At 35.7% G+C, this 14,308-nt stretch overlaps 1 protein-coding gene across 1 annotated transcript in view; it reads left to right on the forward strand.

Moving 5' to 3' along the window:
- Window positions 1-14,308, forward strand: part of LOC123840983 (phospholipid-transporting ATPase ABCA3-like) — a 172,070-nt gene that overhangs the window by 35,242 nt on the left and 122,520 nt on the right. Inside the window, exons 6-8 of the mRNA XM_064590316.1 lie at window positions 348-464; window positions 812-929; window positions 6,172-6,345. Coding sequence (XP_064446386.1) covers window positions 348-464; window positions 812-929; window positions 6,172-6,345 — 409 coding nt within the window. The remainder of the gene's footprint in view (window positions 1-347; window positions 465-811; window positions 930-6,171; window positions 6,346-14,308) is intronic.

Below are 14,308 nucleotides of genomic sequence, written 5' to 3' on the forward strand. Positions count from 1 at the left end.
TTTAATAATTCCTGGAGGTAGAACATAATAAAAAGAAAGGTGGTCCTATTTTTTGTGTTTTAAATTTTTAATTATTTCTTGTCTTAGAACTGCAACTGGTAAGTTATCAGGGAGAAGATCTGGACTCAAAATTCTGAGTCGGCATCGTAGCTCCACCACTCATTAGGTGGATGGTTTTGATCAGGTCACTTGACTATTCTGAGACTTGATTTCTCTGTAAAATGAGGAAGATAATACTTAACCTATGTAAGTTTTTATGGGAAATAAGTCAGATAATATTTATGAATGCATTTTGAAAACTATGAATTGTTTTTCATGACATCTGGTTTGTGTTTCCTCTCCTACAGGAGTACCAGCTCATGATAGGACTCAGTAATGCTATGCTCTGGGCTTCCTATTTTGTCTCATTCTTTCTGATGTTTTTAATTATCATCTGTTTACTCTGCGTGATTTTATTTGTCAAGGCAAGTATGTATTTGAATGCAGCACACTGCATCTAAAGTTCGAGGGGGATAAAATAACTGTGGGGATGGACTGAGTGGGTTTTAGTTTGCAAAAGAATATGTACATTTTTCATTGAGTCCCCTAGGGAATTCAGAAGCTGCTCAGCTTATCAGCACACAAAACCCTAGACCTAGATGGGCAACCCTTCCACAAGAAAAGAGTTTTTTAGCTAACTTTGCATCTCTCTGAGCAGTGACCCGTTTCCCTAGGGCTACTCGAGTGGTAAGGGTATTTTCTTTGGCCTCCCTTGTTTATCTATGACACCTCTTACTGTAGGACTAAACTGGCATCCTGGTTGTTTTGTTAGATCGTACCTGATGTGGTCCTCCAGTACAGTGACCCATCTCTCGTCTTTGTCTTTTTCCTGTGCTTTGTCGTCGCCTCTATATCCTTCGGCTTTCTGATTTCCACATTCTTCAATACAGGTGAGTCTAAGACTCCTCCCTTGACAGATTCTCAGCATTTCTGTTGACTTTAAAGAGGATTTCATTTGGGAGCTCGTTCTAAACTTCAGCTGCCACCTCATATCCAGCCTCTGCTTATTACACTTTAACAAGAAAGACAGATATCATATGCATGTAAAATGATTTGAGAGGAAGGGCCAAGATCAGGAAATTAATACAGCAGAGGATGCCTGTAAAAAGAGGATAAAAACTGACATAAGGTCACATGTGATAATAGGGTGTCAACTAAAATAGGGTCATATGGAAATATTCATTCATTCACCCACTTGCTCTTTGAAAAGTCTTTGAATCACTCATCACATGCCTGGAACCATGTTGAATATGCAAAAAGCACATGAGAATCGACTTCCTACCCTTTGTGTTCTCACATATGAGGAATATGTGACTGGATAAATTCAGACTAGGCTAAGTTAGGGAATTTGTACAATTACTTCCCCAGTGGTCATTTTCTGTTATCATTTATTAAAAAAATAAGTATATCTTCTTTTTCACACAACAAATATTCACCATTACACTTTTATATCTTTCATATATACTGAATAATTAGAGTATTACCTTCTCTCGGTCATTTAAGGTACAAGTACTATAAAACAAATTGCTTTATGGTAAACTTTACATTTCATAGGTATTTTTATTATTTTCAGCAATAACACTGCTACCAGTTGGTTGGTTCTTACAAAGTAGAGAGTCATACCTGCCATCTATCATGAAGTCTAGTAAAACTATGAGTGCAGAGAATCATTCTGTCAAAGTCAGGCTGAAGAGCAGGGTAAAGTGTACAATGCCAAGGAGCAACTCATTGGCCAAAACAACTAGGATACTGATTAAATATTTAAAAACATTCCTTCTGTTTATAAACATTGCCGAGGTGACACAAAGTCCAAAATTAGGTGGGAGGTGATTGAAAGCCAAAGATAGCTTTTGTGTTGGGATTTTCTTTGAGCACCAGAGATTTTGGTGTTTTCTTCCGACAGCAATTCAGGGAGCTAAGGTAAGTCTGGAGAACCTGCTAAAGGTGGATTATTTAAGAGGACACCTCAAATAAAGGTAAAACCTCAAAGAGCCTCTCTTGCTGTGCAGGTGAATGAGAAACAAAGGTGCCACACAGAGGGAACAGCAAATTCTTGCTTTGCTTAAATTCACCAAGGTATTAAGATTGTGGTTTATGTGAGAAGGGCATCAGTGAATGCAATCAGCAGATAAAAATTCCAAGTTTTAATAGCAGAAGATTAGTGAGTTATATAAAATTTAATATTTTGGAAGTTATGGAAGTGCTTCTTCTTTTTTTTTTTTTTTTTAATTTTATTTGACAGAGAGAGACGCCGTGAGAGAGGGAACACAAGCAGGGGGAGTGGGAGAGGGAGAAGCAGGCTTCCCGCTGAGCAGGGAGCCTAATGTGGGGCTTGATCCCAGGACCCCAGGATCATGACCCCAGCCGAAGGCAGACAGCTAACGACTGAGCCACCCAGGCGCCCCTATGGAAGTGCTTCTTTATCCCTTTTGCCATCTACTTACATATCTGAAGTTTTTTGGTGGTTGGTTTTTTTGTGATTCCTGTTTTAGTTGTCTTTTTGACTGAATAAAACTACATGTATTCTGTCGGGAATGATCTATATATGAAGTGGTATCATTCTATTATTTTTCTACTGATGCTTTTCCATATCTTTTTTTAAATTATAAGTCCTTTAAGTTTTTTCATGGCATGAAATAGATAACAAATACAAGAGTGTATATACAGTGTACATAATAATAAAATGAACACCCAGGTGCTCACCCAAGTACTCAACATACCACATTGGAAAACAGAAATTGCTAGGATCTAAGGAATGCTTTACGTGCTCCTTTCTGATAATAACCACTATTCTGATTGACCTTTTTTTTTTTTTTTTACAGCTTTCTCACTTATATATCTATCACTAGCTAATGTATTGCTTCGTCTTATTAGTGAAATTACACCATATGATTTGGATGCAACATGGTGTTATCTATATGGCTGTGATTTCATTTTTACTGCTATATAGAGTCCTCTTGTACAGGTACACATGATAGGTATTTGGGTGGTTTCTAGTTAGTTATTGTTAGGAATAATATTGATGTGAACATTCTTGTATATCAGCTGGTAGAGATGTACCAGATTTTTTCTGGGACACATAATTAGGAGTGGAATTCCTTACTCAGGTAGGATATGTGAACATGTTACCTTACTAGGTTATGTCAAACTGTTTCCAAAGTGGTACAATTTCAAATTCCTCCTAGCAGTAGATAAGTATCTCTATTGTCTCAGACTTTTAAAATTTGTATCAAATTTTGAGGTGTGAAAGGTATCTCATAGTACTGTTATTTGTAATTTCCTGGTAATTATTGATGCTGATCATATTTTTAGGTTAATAAGAACCATGTGTGTTTTTCTTTATAAAATGCCTGTTTCCATCTTTTGACCACATATTTTTACAGCTTTATAAAAGTACAATAGACACACCATAAAATTCACCCACTAGTAAATTTTTCAAGTTATGCAACCATCACCAAATCTCATTTTAGAAATTTTCCATCACTTCTAAAATTTCCTTTGAGCTAATTTTCAGTCAGTCCTCATTCTTATCTCTCTGGTACAAGACAACAACTTACCTGCTTTCTCTCTACATAAATTTGGCTTATCTAGACATTTGGTGTGTATGGATAAAGTATGAAGTCTTTTCTTCTTCTAAAATATCTAGCCTAGTTTCTTTTACTTAATGATTTTGAAATCCATTCATGTTTTAGCATGTATGAGTATTTCCTTTCTGTTAATTGCTGAATAATATTTCCTTATATGGATATACAACATTTTGTTTATCCATCCCAGGGTTAAAGGACATTTATATTGTTCACAGTATTTTTGGCCACTATGAATAACACTGCTATGGCTATTTACATACAAGTCTTTATGTGGACATATGTTTTTGCTTCTCCTGGAAATGGGATTGTTGGATTATGAAGATAAATTTATATTTAACTTTTAAAGAACCTCCCCAATTTTTTCCAATGTGGCTATAAATTTTATATTTATCCCCACCAGCAGTGGATAAGGGTTCCTGTTTCACCACATCCTGGCCTCTTTTTCTATAATTTAATATAATTTAATTTAATTTAAATTTCCAGTACAGTTAGTATACAGTGTTCTGTTAGTTTTGGGTGCACGATATAGTGATCAACATTTCCATACAACACACAGTGCTCATCACAGCAAGTGCGCTCCTTAATCCCCATCAGCTGTTTAACTCCTCCCTGCCCCCAACTTCCCTTATGGTAACCATCAGTTTGCTCTCTCTAGTTGACAGTCTGTTTCTTGGTTTGCTTCTCTCTCTCTCTTTTTCCCCTTAGCTCATTTGTTTTGTTTGTTTGTTTGTTTGTTTAAGTAGACTCCACACTGGGCAGGTAGAGTTGGATGCTCAACCACTGAGCCACCCAGGCGTCCCTCATTTGTTTTGTTTCTTAAGTCCACATGTGAGTGAAATCATATGGTATTTGACTTCCTCTGACTGACATATTTCATTTAGCATAATAATCTCTAGCTTGGAAGTTCCTCACAAAGTTAAAAAAGAACTACCCTATGTCCCAGTAATTGCACTACTAGGTATTTACCCGAAGAATACAAAAATATTAATTCAAAGGGATATATGTACCCTGATGTTTATAGCAGCATTATTCTACAATAGCCAAGTTATGGAAACAGCCCAAATGTCCATTTATTGATGAATGGATAAAGAAGATGTGGTGTATACACACACACACACACACACACACACACACACGAATATCACTCAGCCATAAAGAGGAATGGAATCTTGGGGAGTGTTTTTAACACTCACACAGCGCTATCCCAGAGGATGACCTGACCTCATATTAACCTAATCATCCTTTGTTTAAAAAAAGGCCCTGTCTCTAAATACAGCACATTCTGAGGTACTGGAGATTAGGGCTTCAACATGTGAATATTGGGGCGGTGGACACAATTCAACCTATAACACCTGGTATTCCTAGTAATTTATTTAATGTAAAACATTGCATATAAAAATTATAGAAATTATTTGAGTCTTTGGATAACTTTTTTTCCTGCATAGAGGATTTACTTTTAAATCCATCAGTCATTTAGGTGTGGGGCTCTAGCACTCCTAGATGAGGGGTTTGATAATAATCCAATAAGGATTTGAGGTGATAGAAAATGATCCATTTCTGGTACACCTGTACTTTAGATGTAGCCTTTCAGGGCCCTAAGTAAAAGTTCGAGGTATTAATTATGGCATCTTTTCTTTAGCATGTCTTAATTTCTGTACGCCTTTGACACTGTCCAAAACTCTGCTCAGTCCCTCAGATTCTAAGCCATAGTTTAGATTTTACAAATGCTTCAAGGTGAAAATTAGCACCAAATTTTAGACTTACCTCTCTTGAGTTCTCTTCTTATCTTATCTTGATTTTGACCCTATAAATTGTCCTTGCCTGGTAGCTCTCTGTCACTTAACATACTTAAAAAGTAATACTTTAACATACAAATAAATAAATAAACAAACTTAAAAAATAATTTGTCTAGATTTTTCTGTCATTAAAAGAGTTGGTCTGAAATAATGCAATCCTCATGATACATAGCATCCTAATCCAGAGGCTTCTCTGTTACACTGACTTTTTTCTCTTTTTAATATACTGTCTTATAAAGTATTATTTATAAATAAGTGTTCAAAGTATCATAAATAAGACTGGAAATATATTGTTGTCAACTTTTTCGGTTTTCATCTTCCAAAATTCCAAAATAAATGTAAACTGTGTAGGTGTATTCATATGATGTGATTAGTGGTGGTGTAATCTAGAGATTGTTAGGCTGAGTAGTCATGAATAAAAATGAAAAAGGAAGTTTCCATAAACATAAGGGCAAATCCTTTTTTAGATGAGTAAATATCCACAATCATAGCATTAGAAGGAGGATCAATTCCAGAAAAGTTTATTCCCTGTACCATTTATTCATTCATTTAAGCAAAAATATTTATTGAGCACCTGTCTATGTTCAGCACTGTTCTAGATGCTCGTGATATGGTGGTGACCAAGACAGTTTCCCTTCTTTTGTAGGGTCTACATTTTAGAGCTCTTTTGTAATAAGATGAGGATATTTCTACATCAAGCTTTTGTAGTTTACTTGAACTAACTCTGTCTTTTCTTTCTTACTTTTCAGCTACTTTGGCTGTTTCTGTTGGAGGTTTCCTCTATTTTGCCACCTTCTTTCCATATGTATTCGTGAGGACCATATATACACAGATGACCCTCACCGAGAAGCTGGCTTTCTGTGTCTTTTCGAATGTTGCAGTAGCTTTGGGGGTTGATTTTATAAGCAAGATGGAAATGAAGGGTGAGTCTTTCCTTTGAAAAATTGACTTTGATGATTTGATTCTGAGGAAGAAAAGGCATATGATCTGGGGTTGCCAATGGAGTGGGTGGAACAGCGGGTGAGAGATGATTGTAGTGTTTCTTAAATATTTTTTTTTCTGGATTGTAGTATTTTTTATCATAAAAGTGATACCTCTGGACTATATTTAGTATATATATATACACACACAGTGTATGTGTGTACCTATGTACATGAACATATATATGCAAATATGTATGTATGTATTTACAAGTCTTTATATCGGTGGGCTCATCTTGGGGGGCAGTTTTGCCACCTAGGGGATATTGGCAATGCCTAGAGACATTTTTGGTTTTTGATTATGATGTCTAGTGGAGGACCGCTACTGATATCTAGTGTGCAGAAGCCAGAGATGCTACTAAATATCTTACAAAATACAGGACATTCCCTGAAACAGAAGTATCCAGGTTCAAATGTCAGTAATGCCAAGGTTGAGACACCCAGCTAATATCCATATTTTAACATTATATTTTAGAAATGATTCCCTATGAGCTTACAGATACATCTTCATTAGTTTTTACAGATACATTGTGTGGGTGTGGCAAAGTTCATTCAACCTATCTATGAGCATTTAGGAGCTTTATAGTATTTTTCAATTGAAATAAACCTGAAATGAATGACACATACGTAGTTTTATGTTATTGGATTATGTGGCATAAGGGTAAATTACCATAAGTGGCTTGGAGTAGGGTTTTGATTACAAATTTAATTCTTCAATAGATGTAGAAATATTCAGATTATCCATTTTCCTTGAATAAGCTTTAGTAGCTTATATCTTGTATAGAATTTGTCTATTATATTTTAGTGGCCAAAATTATGAAGTTGTTCTTCATATTCCTTTATTATCTTTTTTTCTGGGCCTTTTAAAATATTATTAAACTTTACATTCAATAAAATTACCCTTTTGGGGCGTGTACAATCCTGTGAGTCTCAACACATGTATATATTAATTTAACCTCCACAGCAATCAGAAAACAGAGAACTGTTTCCTCCTAACAAAAAAATTCCCTTATGTTGCCCCTTCCCTTCAGCCCCTAACACCTAGCAATCATTGATCTGTTCCTCTTAGCAGTTTTGCCTTTAACCAAATCCATGCAAATGGAATTATACGGTTTTGACACTGGCTTCTTCCACTTAGCCTAAGACATTTGTTCTTCACCCACGCTGTTACCTGTATCAGTGGTTCAGTTCTGTATATTGGAAATAATCAACTGATTAGGGATCCTAATTACATATGAAAACCCCCTCACCTTTGCTATATAACGTGTGTCTGTTCTGGTTTTTTTTTTTAAGGGAATATTTTATTTTATTTTTTTTAACAGTTTAGATATTCATTTATTTATTTTAAATTTTTTTAAAGATTTTATTTATTTATTTGACAGAGAGAGAGAAACAGCGAGAGAGGGAACACAAGCAGGGGGAGTGGGAGAGAGAGAAGCAGGCTTCCCGCGGAGCAGGGAGCCCGATGCGGGGCTCCATCCCAGGACCCTGGGATCATGACCTGAGCCGAAGGCAGACGCTTAACGACTGAGCCACCCAGGCACCCCTTATTTTTAAAATTTTATTATATGTTCTAGTTTTTTTTTTTTTTAATAATTCATGTTTCTCTTCATTTGAGCTTGTATTTTCTCTCTTTTTTTTAAATATTCTCATCCTGGTGGGTATGAAGTGGTATGTTATCATGGCTTTGGTTTGTATTTCTCTAATGACTAATGATATTAATCATCTTTTCATGTGCTTGTTGGACATTTGTACAACTTCTTTGAAGAAATATCTATGCAAGTCCTTTGCCTATTTTTAAATTGGGTTGTTTGTCTTTTGTGTTAAGTAGTAAGAGTTCTTTATATATTCTAGATACAAGCCCTTTATTATATGATATTTTCTTCTATTCTGTAGGTTGTGTTTTTAACTCTCTTGATAGTGCCCTTTTATGCGCAAAAGTTTTTAATTTTTATCACATCCAATTTATTATTTTATTGCTTGTGTTTTGGTGTCATATATTTACCAAATCCAAAGTCACGAATATTTGCCTCCATGTTTTTTCTAAGAGTTTTTTAAAAAAAGTATTTGTAGCTATTTAGGTTTTTGATCCATTTTAAAAAGTTAATACTTGTACATATTGTAAGGGAAGAGTCCAACTTTATTCGTTTGCATGTGTATATCCAGTTATCTCAACATCACTTGTAGAAATTAGTCTTTGTTTTGTTTTGTTTTTTGTTTTTGTTTTTTAAGATTTTATTTATTTATTTGACGGAGAGAGACACAGGGAGAAGAGGGAACACAAGCAGGGGGAGTGGGAGAGGGAGAAGCAGGCTTCCCGCAGAGCAGGGAGCCTGACGCGGGGCTCGATCCCAGGACCCCAGGATCATGACCTGAGCCAAAGGCAGACGCTTAACGACTGGACCACCCAGGCGCCCCGAAATTAGTCTTTTTTAATCCAGTGTAATTATCTTGGAGTCCTTACCAAAAGCTAGTAGCCATTACTCACAGTTGTATTACTTTGATCTATGTGTCTGTCTTTCACCAGTACCAGTTTGATTACTGTAGCTTGGTAGTACTGAAATCAGAAAGTGTGTCTTTCAGCTTAGTTCTTCTTTAATTAAGATTCTTTTGGCTATTCTGGGTCTCTTGAAGTTCCATATAAATTTTTTAACAATTGGATTTTAACTTTTTATTTTATTTTAAAAAGTTTTTCTTTAAATTCTAGTTAGTTAACATACAGTGTAATAGTTTCAGGTGTACAATATAGTGATTCAACACTTGCATACAACACCTGGTGCTCATCACAGCAAGTGCCCTCCTTAATCCTCATCACCTATTTAACCCATCCCTCCCACCCACCTCCCCTCTGATAACCATCAGTTTGTTCTTTATAGTTAAAAGTTAGTTTCTTGGTTTGCCTCTCTCTTTTTCTCTATGCTTGTTGTTTTGTTTCTTAAATTCCACATATGAGTGAAATCATGTGGTATTTGTCTTTCTCTGACTGACTTATTTTGCTTAGCATAATACTCTCTATCTCCATCCACATCATTGCAAATGGCAAGATTTCATTATTTTCTATGACTGAGTAATATTCCATTGTATATATATACCACATCTTCTTTTTCCATTCATCAATTGGTGGACACTTGGGCTCTTTCCATAATCTGGCTATTGTGAATAATTCTGCCATAAACATAGAGGTACATGTATCCTTTGAAGTTGCATATATAATTATAGTTCAGGGGCACCTGGGTGGCTCAGTTGGTTAAGCGTCTGACTTGTGATTTGGGCTGAGGTCATGATTTCAGGGTCATAAGATTGAGTGCCCTGTCTGGCTGCATGCTCAGTGTGGAGTCTGCTTGGGATTTTTCTCTCCCTCTCCCTCTGCCCCTCTCCCTGCTCACACTGTCTCGTTCCACTCTTTCTAAAATAAATAATAAATAAATCTTAAAAAAAATTATGGTTCAGCTTTTTCATTTCTCAAAGGGCTGTTGAGATGTCAATAAGTGTTGTCTTGAATCTGTAGATTGCTTTGGGTACTATTGCCATCTTAATAATGTAGTCTTCTAATTTATGAACACAGGAAGTTTTCCCACTTATTTAAGTCTTCTTTAATTTCTTTCAGTGATATTTTGTAATAGTCAGCATACAAGTCTTGCAGCTCTTGTTTAAATTTATTCATAAGCATTTCATTCTGTTGATGCTATTGTAAATGGAATTGTCTTAAAATCCTTTTTAGTTGTTCATTACTAGTAGATAGATGTACTGCTGATTATTGTATGTTGACCTTGTATCCTGCAACTTTGCTGAATTCTTTTATTAGCTTTAACATTCTTTTTGGCAGAGTCTTTAGGATTTTCTATATATCGTTATGTCATCTGTGAGTAAGAATAGTTTTAGTTCTTCCTACCTAATTTGCCTTATCTCTTTATCTTGCTGAATTTCTATGGATATAACTTTACATATGTACAGTGTTGAATAGAAGTGGGAAAGTGAACATGTTTATTTTGTTCCTGGTCTTCTGAAGAAAGCTTTCTGTCTTTTACCTTTGATTATTATTTTAGTTGTGGGTTTTTCATAGGTAAACTTTATCCAATTAAGAAAGTGCTTTCTCTTTCCATTTTTAAATGTTTTGTTATTATTATGAAAGAGTATTGATATTGTCAACTACTCTTTCTGCATCAATTGAAATGAACATGTAACTTTATTTTCCTTCTTTTTTCCCAGCTTTACTGAGGTATGGCTCATAAAAAATGTGTATATTTAGGTTTTGCAGTGTGATTTTTTTAAAGGTGTGCAGTGATACAAGATAATTTAATATACAACATATATACTGTGAAATGGTGATCACAATCAAGTTGACACATCCATTACTTTAGATACTATTTGTGTGTGTGTTTGTGTGGTGACAACATTTAAGATCAATTTCTTAGCAAATTTCAAGTATACAACAAATTATTATTAACTGTAATTACCATGTTGTACATCAGGTCCACAGAATTTATTCATCTTATAACTGAAAGCTTATACCCATTGACTAACATCTCCCAATTTTTCCCAACCCACTGTCCCTGGAAATCATTCTTTTACTCTCTGGTTCCATGAGCTCTTTAGATAAAATATATAAGTGAGATCATACATTATTTGTCTTTCTGTGTCTGGCTAGTTTCACTTAGCATAATGTCTTCCAAATTCATCCATGTTGTTGCAAATATCAGGATTTCCTTCTTTTTTATGGTCAAATAATATTCCAGTATTGTGTGTGTGTGTGCGTGTGTGTGTGTGCGCATGCATGTGTGTGTATATGTATGTATATATACACACAGTTGACCCTTGAACAATATGGGGGTTAGGGCACTGACTGCCCATACAGTTGAAAATCTGTATATAACTTTTGACTCCCTAAAAACTTAACTACCAATAGTCTAGTGTTGGCTGGAAGTCTTACCAATAATATAAATAGTTGCTTAATTCATATTTTGTATGTTATATGTATTATATACTGTATAAAAATAAAGTAAGCTAAAAAAAGAAAATGTTATTAAGAAAATCATAAGAAAGACAAAATACATTTACAGTATTGTACATATATATTTTTTAAGATTTTATTTTTATTTATTTATTTATTTATTTATTTATTTATTTATGTATCTGAGAGAGAGTGAGAGAGAGTGAGCATGCACCGGAGTAGGGGGCAGAGGGAGAGGGAGAGAGAGAATCTCTCAAGCAGACTCTGTGCTGAGTGCAGAGCCTAACATGGGGCTCAATCTCACAACCTTGAGATCATGACCTCAGCCTAAACCAAGAGTCAGACACTTAACTGACTGGGCCACCCAGGTGCCCCTGCACATATATTTATTGGGGAAAAAAAATCATGTATAAGTGGACCCACAGTTCAAGCCCATGTTGTTCATGGGTCAACTGTGTATATATCACATAGTTTCTTGGATAACGGAATGGGTATTTTCTTTATCCATTCATCTGTTGATGGATTCTTAGGTTGTTTTCATACCTCAGCTGTTTGAATAATGGTGCAGTGAATTTGGGGGTACAGCTATCTTTCCAAGATCCTGCTTGCATTTCTCTTTTTTTTCTGTTTTCATTTCTTTTGAATATATACCTAGGAGAGGGGTTGCTGGATCATATGTTTTAAATTTTTGAGGAACCTCCATACTGTTTTCTATAGTGGCTGTACCAGTTTATAATCCCATTAACAGTGCATCTAGGTCAAGAAAAGAATATGTAGGAGAGGGATGTTATTTTAACATAAACAGTAAAATGGACTAAAATGGAAAGTTTGTCTACATTAAACTTAGAGTTCAATTCATATATCTTGATATAATTAAATCATGTAAGTAGGAACTAATAGTTCTATATACATTTCCATTATTTCCCTTGGGGCTCATTCTAAATGCAAGTGTACACAGTGTAAGAAAATATAGAGGCTGCTTCTCTGGTGTCATTGCCTAGTAAAAGAGTAAATAGCAACCACCAACAAAATAGTCTAAAAGCTGCCTCCAAAATTGAAAGGGGTTTTCGGGGAAATCACTATATAGTATGTTTGTTTTGTCTTTGGCTATGTGTTTAACCGCCAAATTCAAAAGGAGTTCATATACAATACAAAATTTTAAAAGAACCCACAACCCCCCCCCCAGAAAAACCCAAACTACCCTACAACACACAGATCTAACAAAGTATATATGGTCAGAGATTCCATAAAGTGTTTATAGATGCATTTGCTTATCTTCTATTTTTAGTACCTAAAGTGTTTTGAGAGGCCATTGTTTAGTGTATACATCTTTAAAAATATTTTATTTATTTATTTGACAGAGAGAGACACAGCGAGAGAGGGAACACAAGCAGGGGGAGTGGGAGAGGGAGAAGCAGGCTTCCCGCGGAGCAGGGAGCCCGATGCGGGGCTCGATCCCAGGACCCTGGGATCATGCCCTGAGCCGAAGGCAGACGCCCAACTGACTGAGCCACCCAGGCGCCCCACTAGGCATTTTTTTTTAAAGATTTTATTAATTTATTTGACAGAGAGAGACACAGCGAGAGAGGGAACACAAGCAGGGGGAGTGGGAGAGGGAGAAGCAGGCTTCCCGCGGAGCAGGGAGCCCGATGTGGGGCTCGATCCCAGGACCCTGGGATCATGACCTGAGCCGAAGGCAGACGCTTAATGACTGAGCCACCCAGGTGCCCCTAGTGTATACATTTTGATCTATACACATAGTATAGTATTAATAAGAAATCCTGTATTCAATTCAATTCAATTCAAATTGGATTTTGCAAGTTAGTAACTTAAGTGCTTTGACAAAGTTATAAAAAGTGCATTTTCTTACTTTCTATTTTCATACAATGTAATTTTTTCATATTTATATCTTTTAAAAGTTAAAATCAGCCAAATGTTAAGTAATATGTACACTAAAAGTTTGGGTGGTAGTTTGTATTTTAAGAGAAACAATTTCCTTATGATTTGCCTCAAGTAAGTAGCATTACCAGCTAATAATAAAAACTGAGAAAAGCACATTCAAAATACTGATTTAATTTGGCAGCAAATGGTTATTCTTTGGAGACTAATGAAGGTAGACATGACCCATCAAGATGAAGTGGGCTCTTTGAAATACTCAATAGTCTACATAAATTTTTTAAAAATATTTTTAAAGAAGCATCTGTAGCCACTGATAACAAGGCAATACCTAGTTTATGGTGACTTGAAGCAAAACAAATGCTCATAAGGAAAAAAGAGCTGTGTTTTAATATTATCTAAATTTACTTTTAATATTATCTAAATAGCCCAGTAACATTTTCCTTTCAGTACAATACTGTTTCTGTATAAGGCAGTTCCTGGGAGCCAGACAGTTTAGATAATGAGGGAGTTAAGTTAGGAAGTAATTGCTTGCAGTTTATTTTTTTTTTTAAAGATTTTATTTGTCAGAGAGATAGAGAGCATGAGCACAAGAAGGGAGAGTGGTAGGCAGAGGGAGAAGCAGACTCCCCGCTGAGCAGGGAGCCCCATGTGGGACTCGATCCCAGGAGCCTGGGATCATGATCCGAGGTAAAGGCAGATGCTTACCTGCCTGAGTCACCCAGGCCTCCCTACTTGCAGTTTAAACAGCAACTTTTTGCTTCCCACTCAGTGTGCTATTTGTTATGTCTAACAAAAAAAGCAGTTCTTAAAAAGGTACCATTTCTGATTTCTTCATTATATGTAACCTTTGTAAACAAATCGTATAAAACTATAAAATTAGCAAATGTCTTGAAATCTGTATATAAAACATGCATTATCTCTAATTTCAAATTCACGTATTTGTGTAGCACTCAACCTTTACAAAGAAAAGCGGTTCCGAAGATAGTCTTATACACCGGAAACTGCTCCTTTTTCACTTTGTATCCACCTCACACCCTGATTTTAATTGTCTTGGTC

The sequence above is a fragment of the Mirounga angustirostris genome, unplaced genomic scaffold (assembly GCF_029215605.1).
Source record: "Mirounga angustirostris isolate CCGP_5_RB_7025 unplaced genomic scaffold, mMirAng1.0.hap1 SCAF_5, whole genome shotgun sequence".
NCBI lineage: Eukaryota > Metazoa > Chordata > Mammalia > Carnivora > Phocidae > Mirounga > Mirounga angustirostris.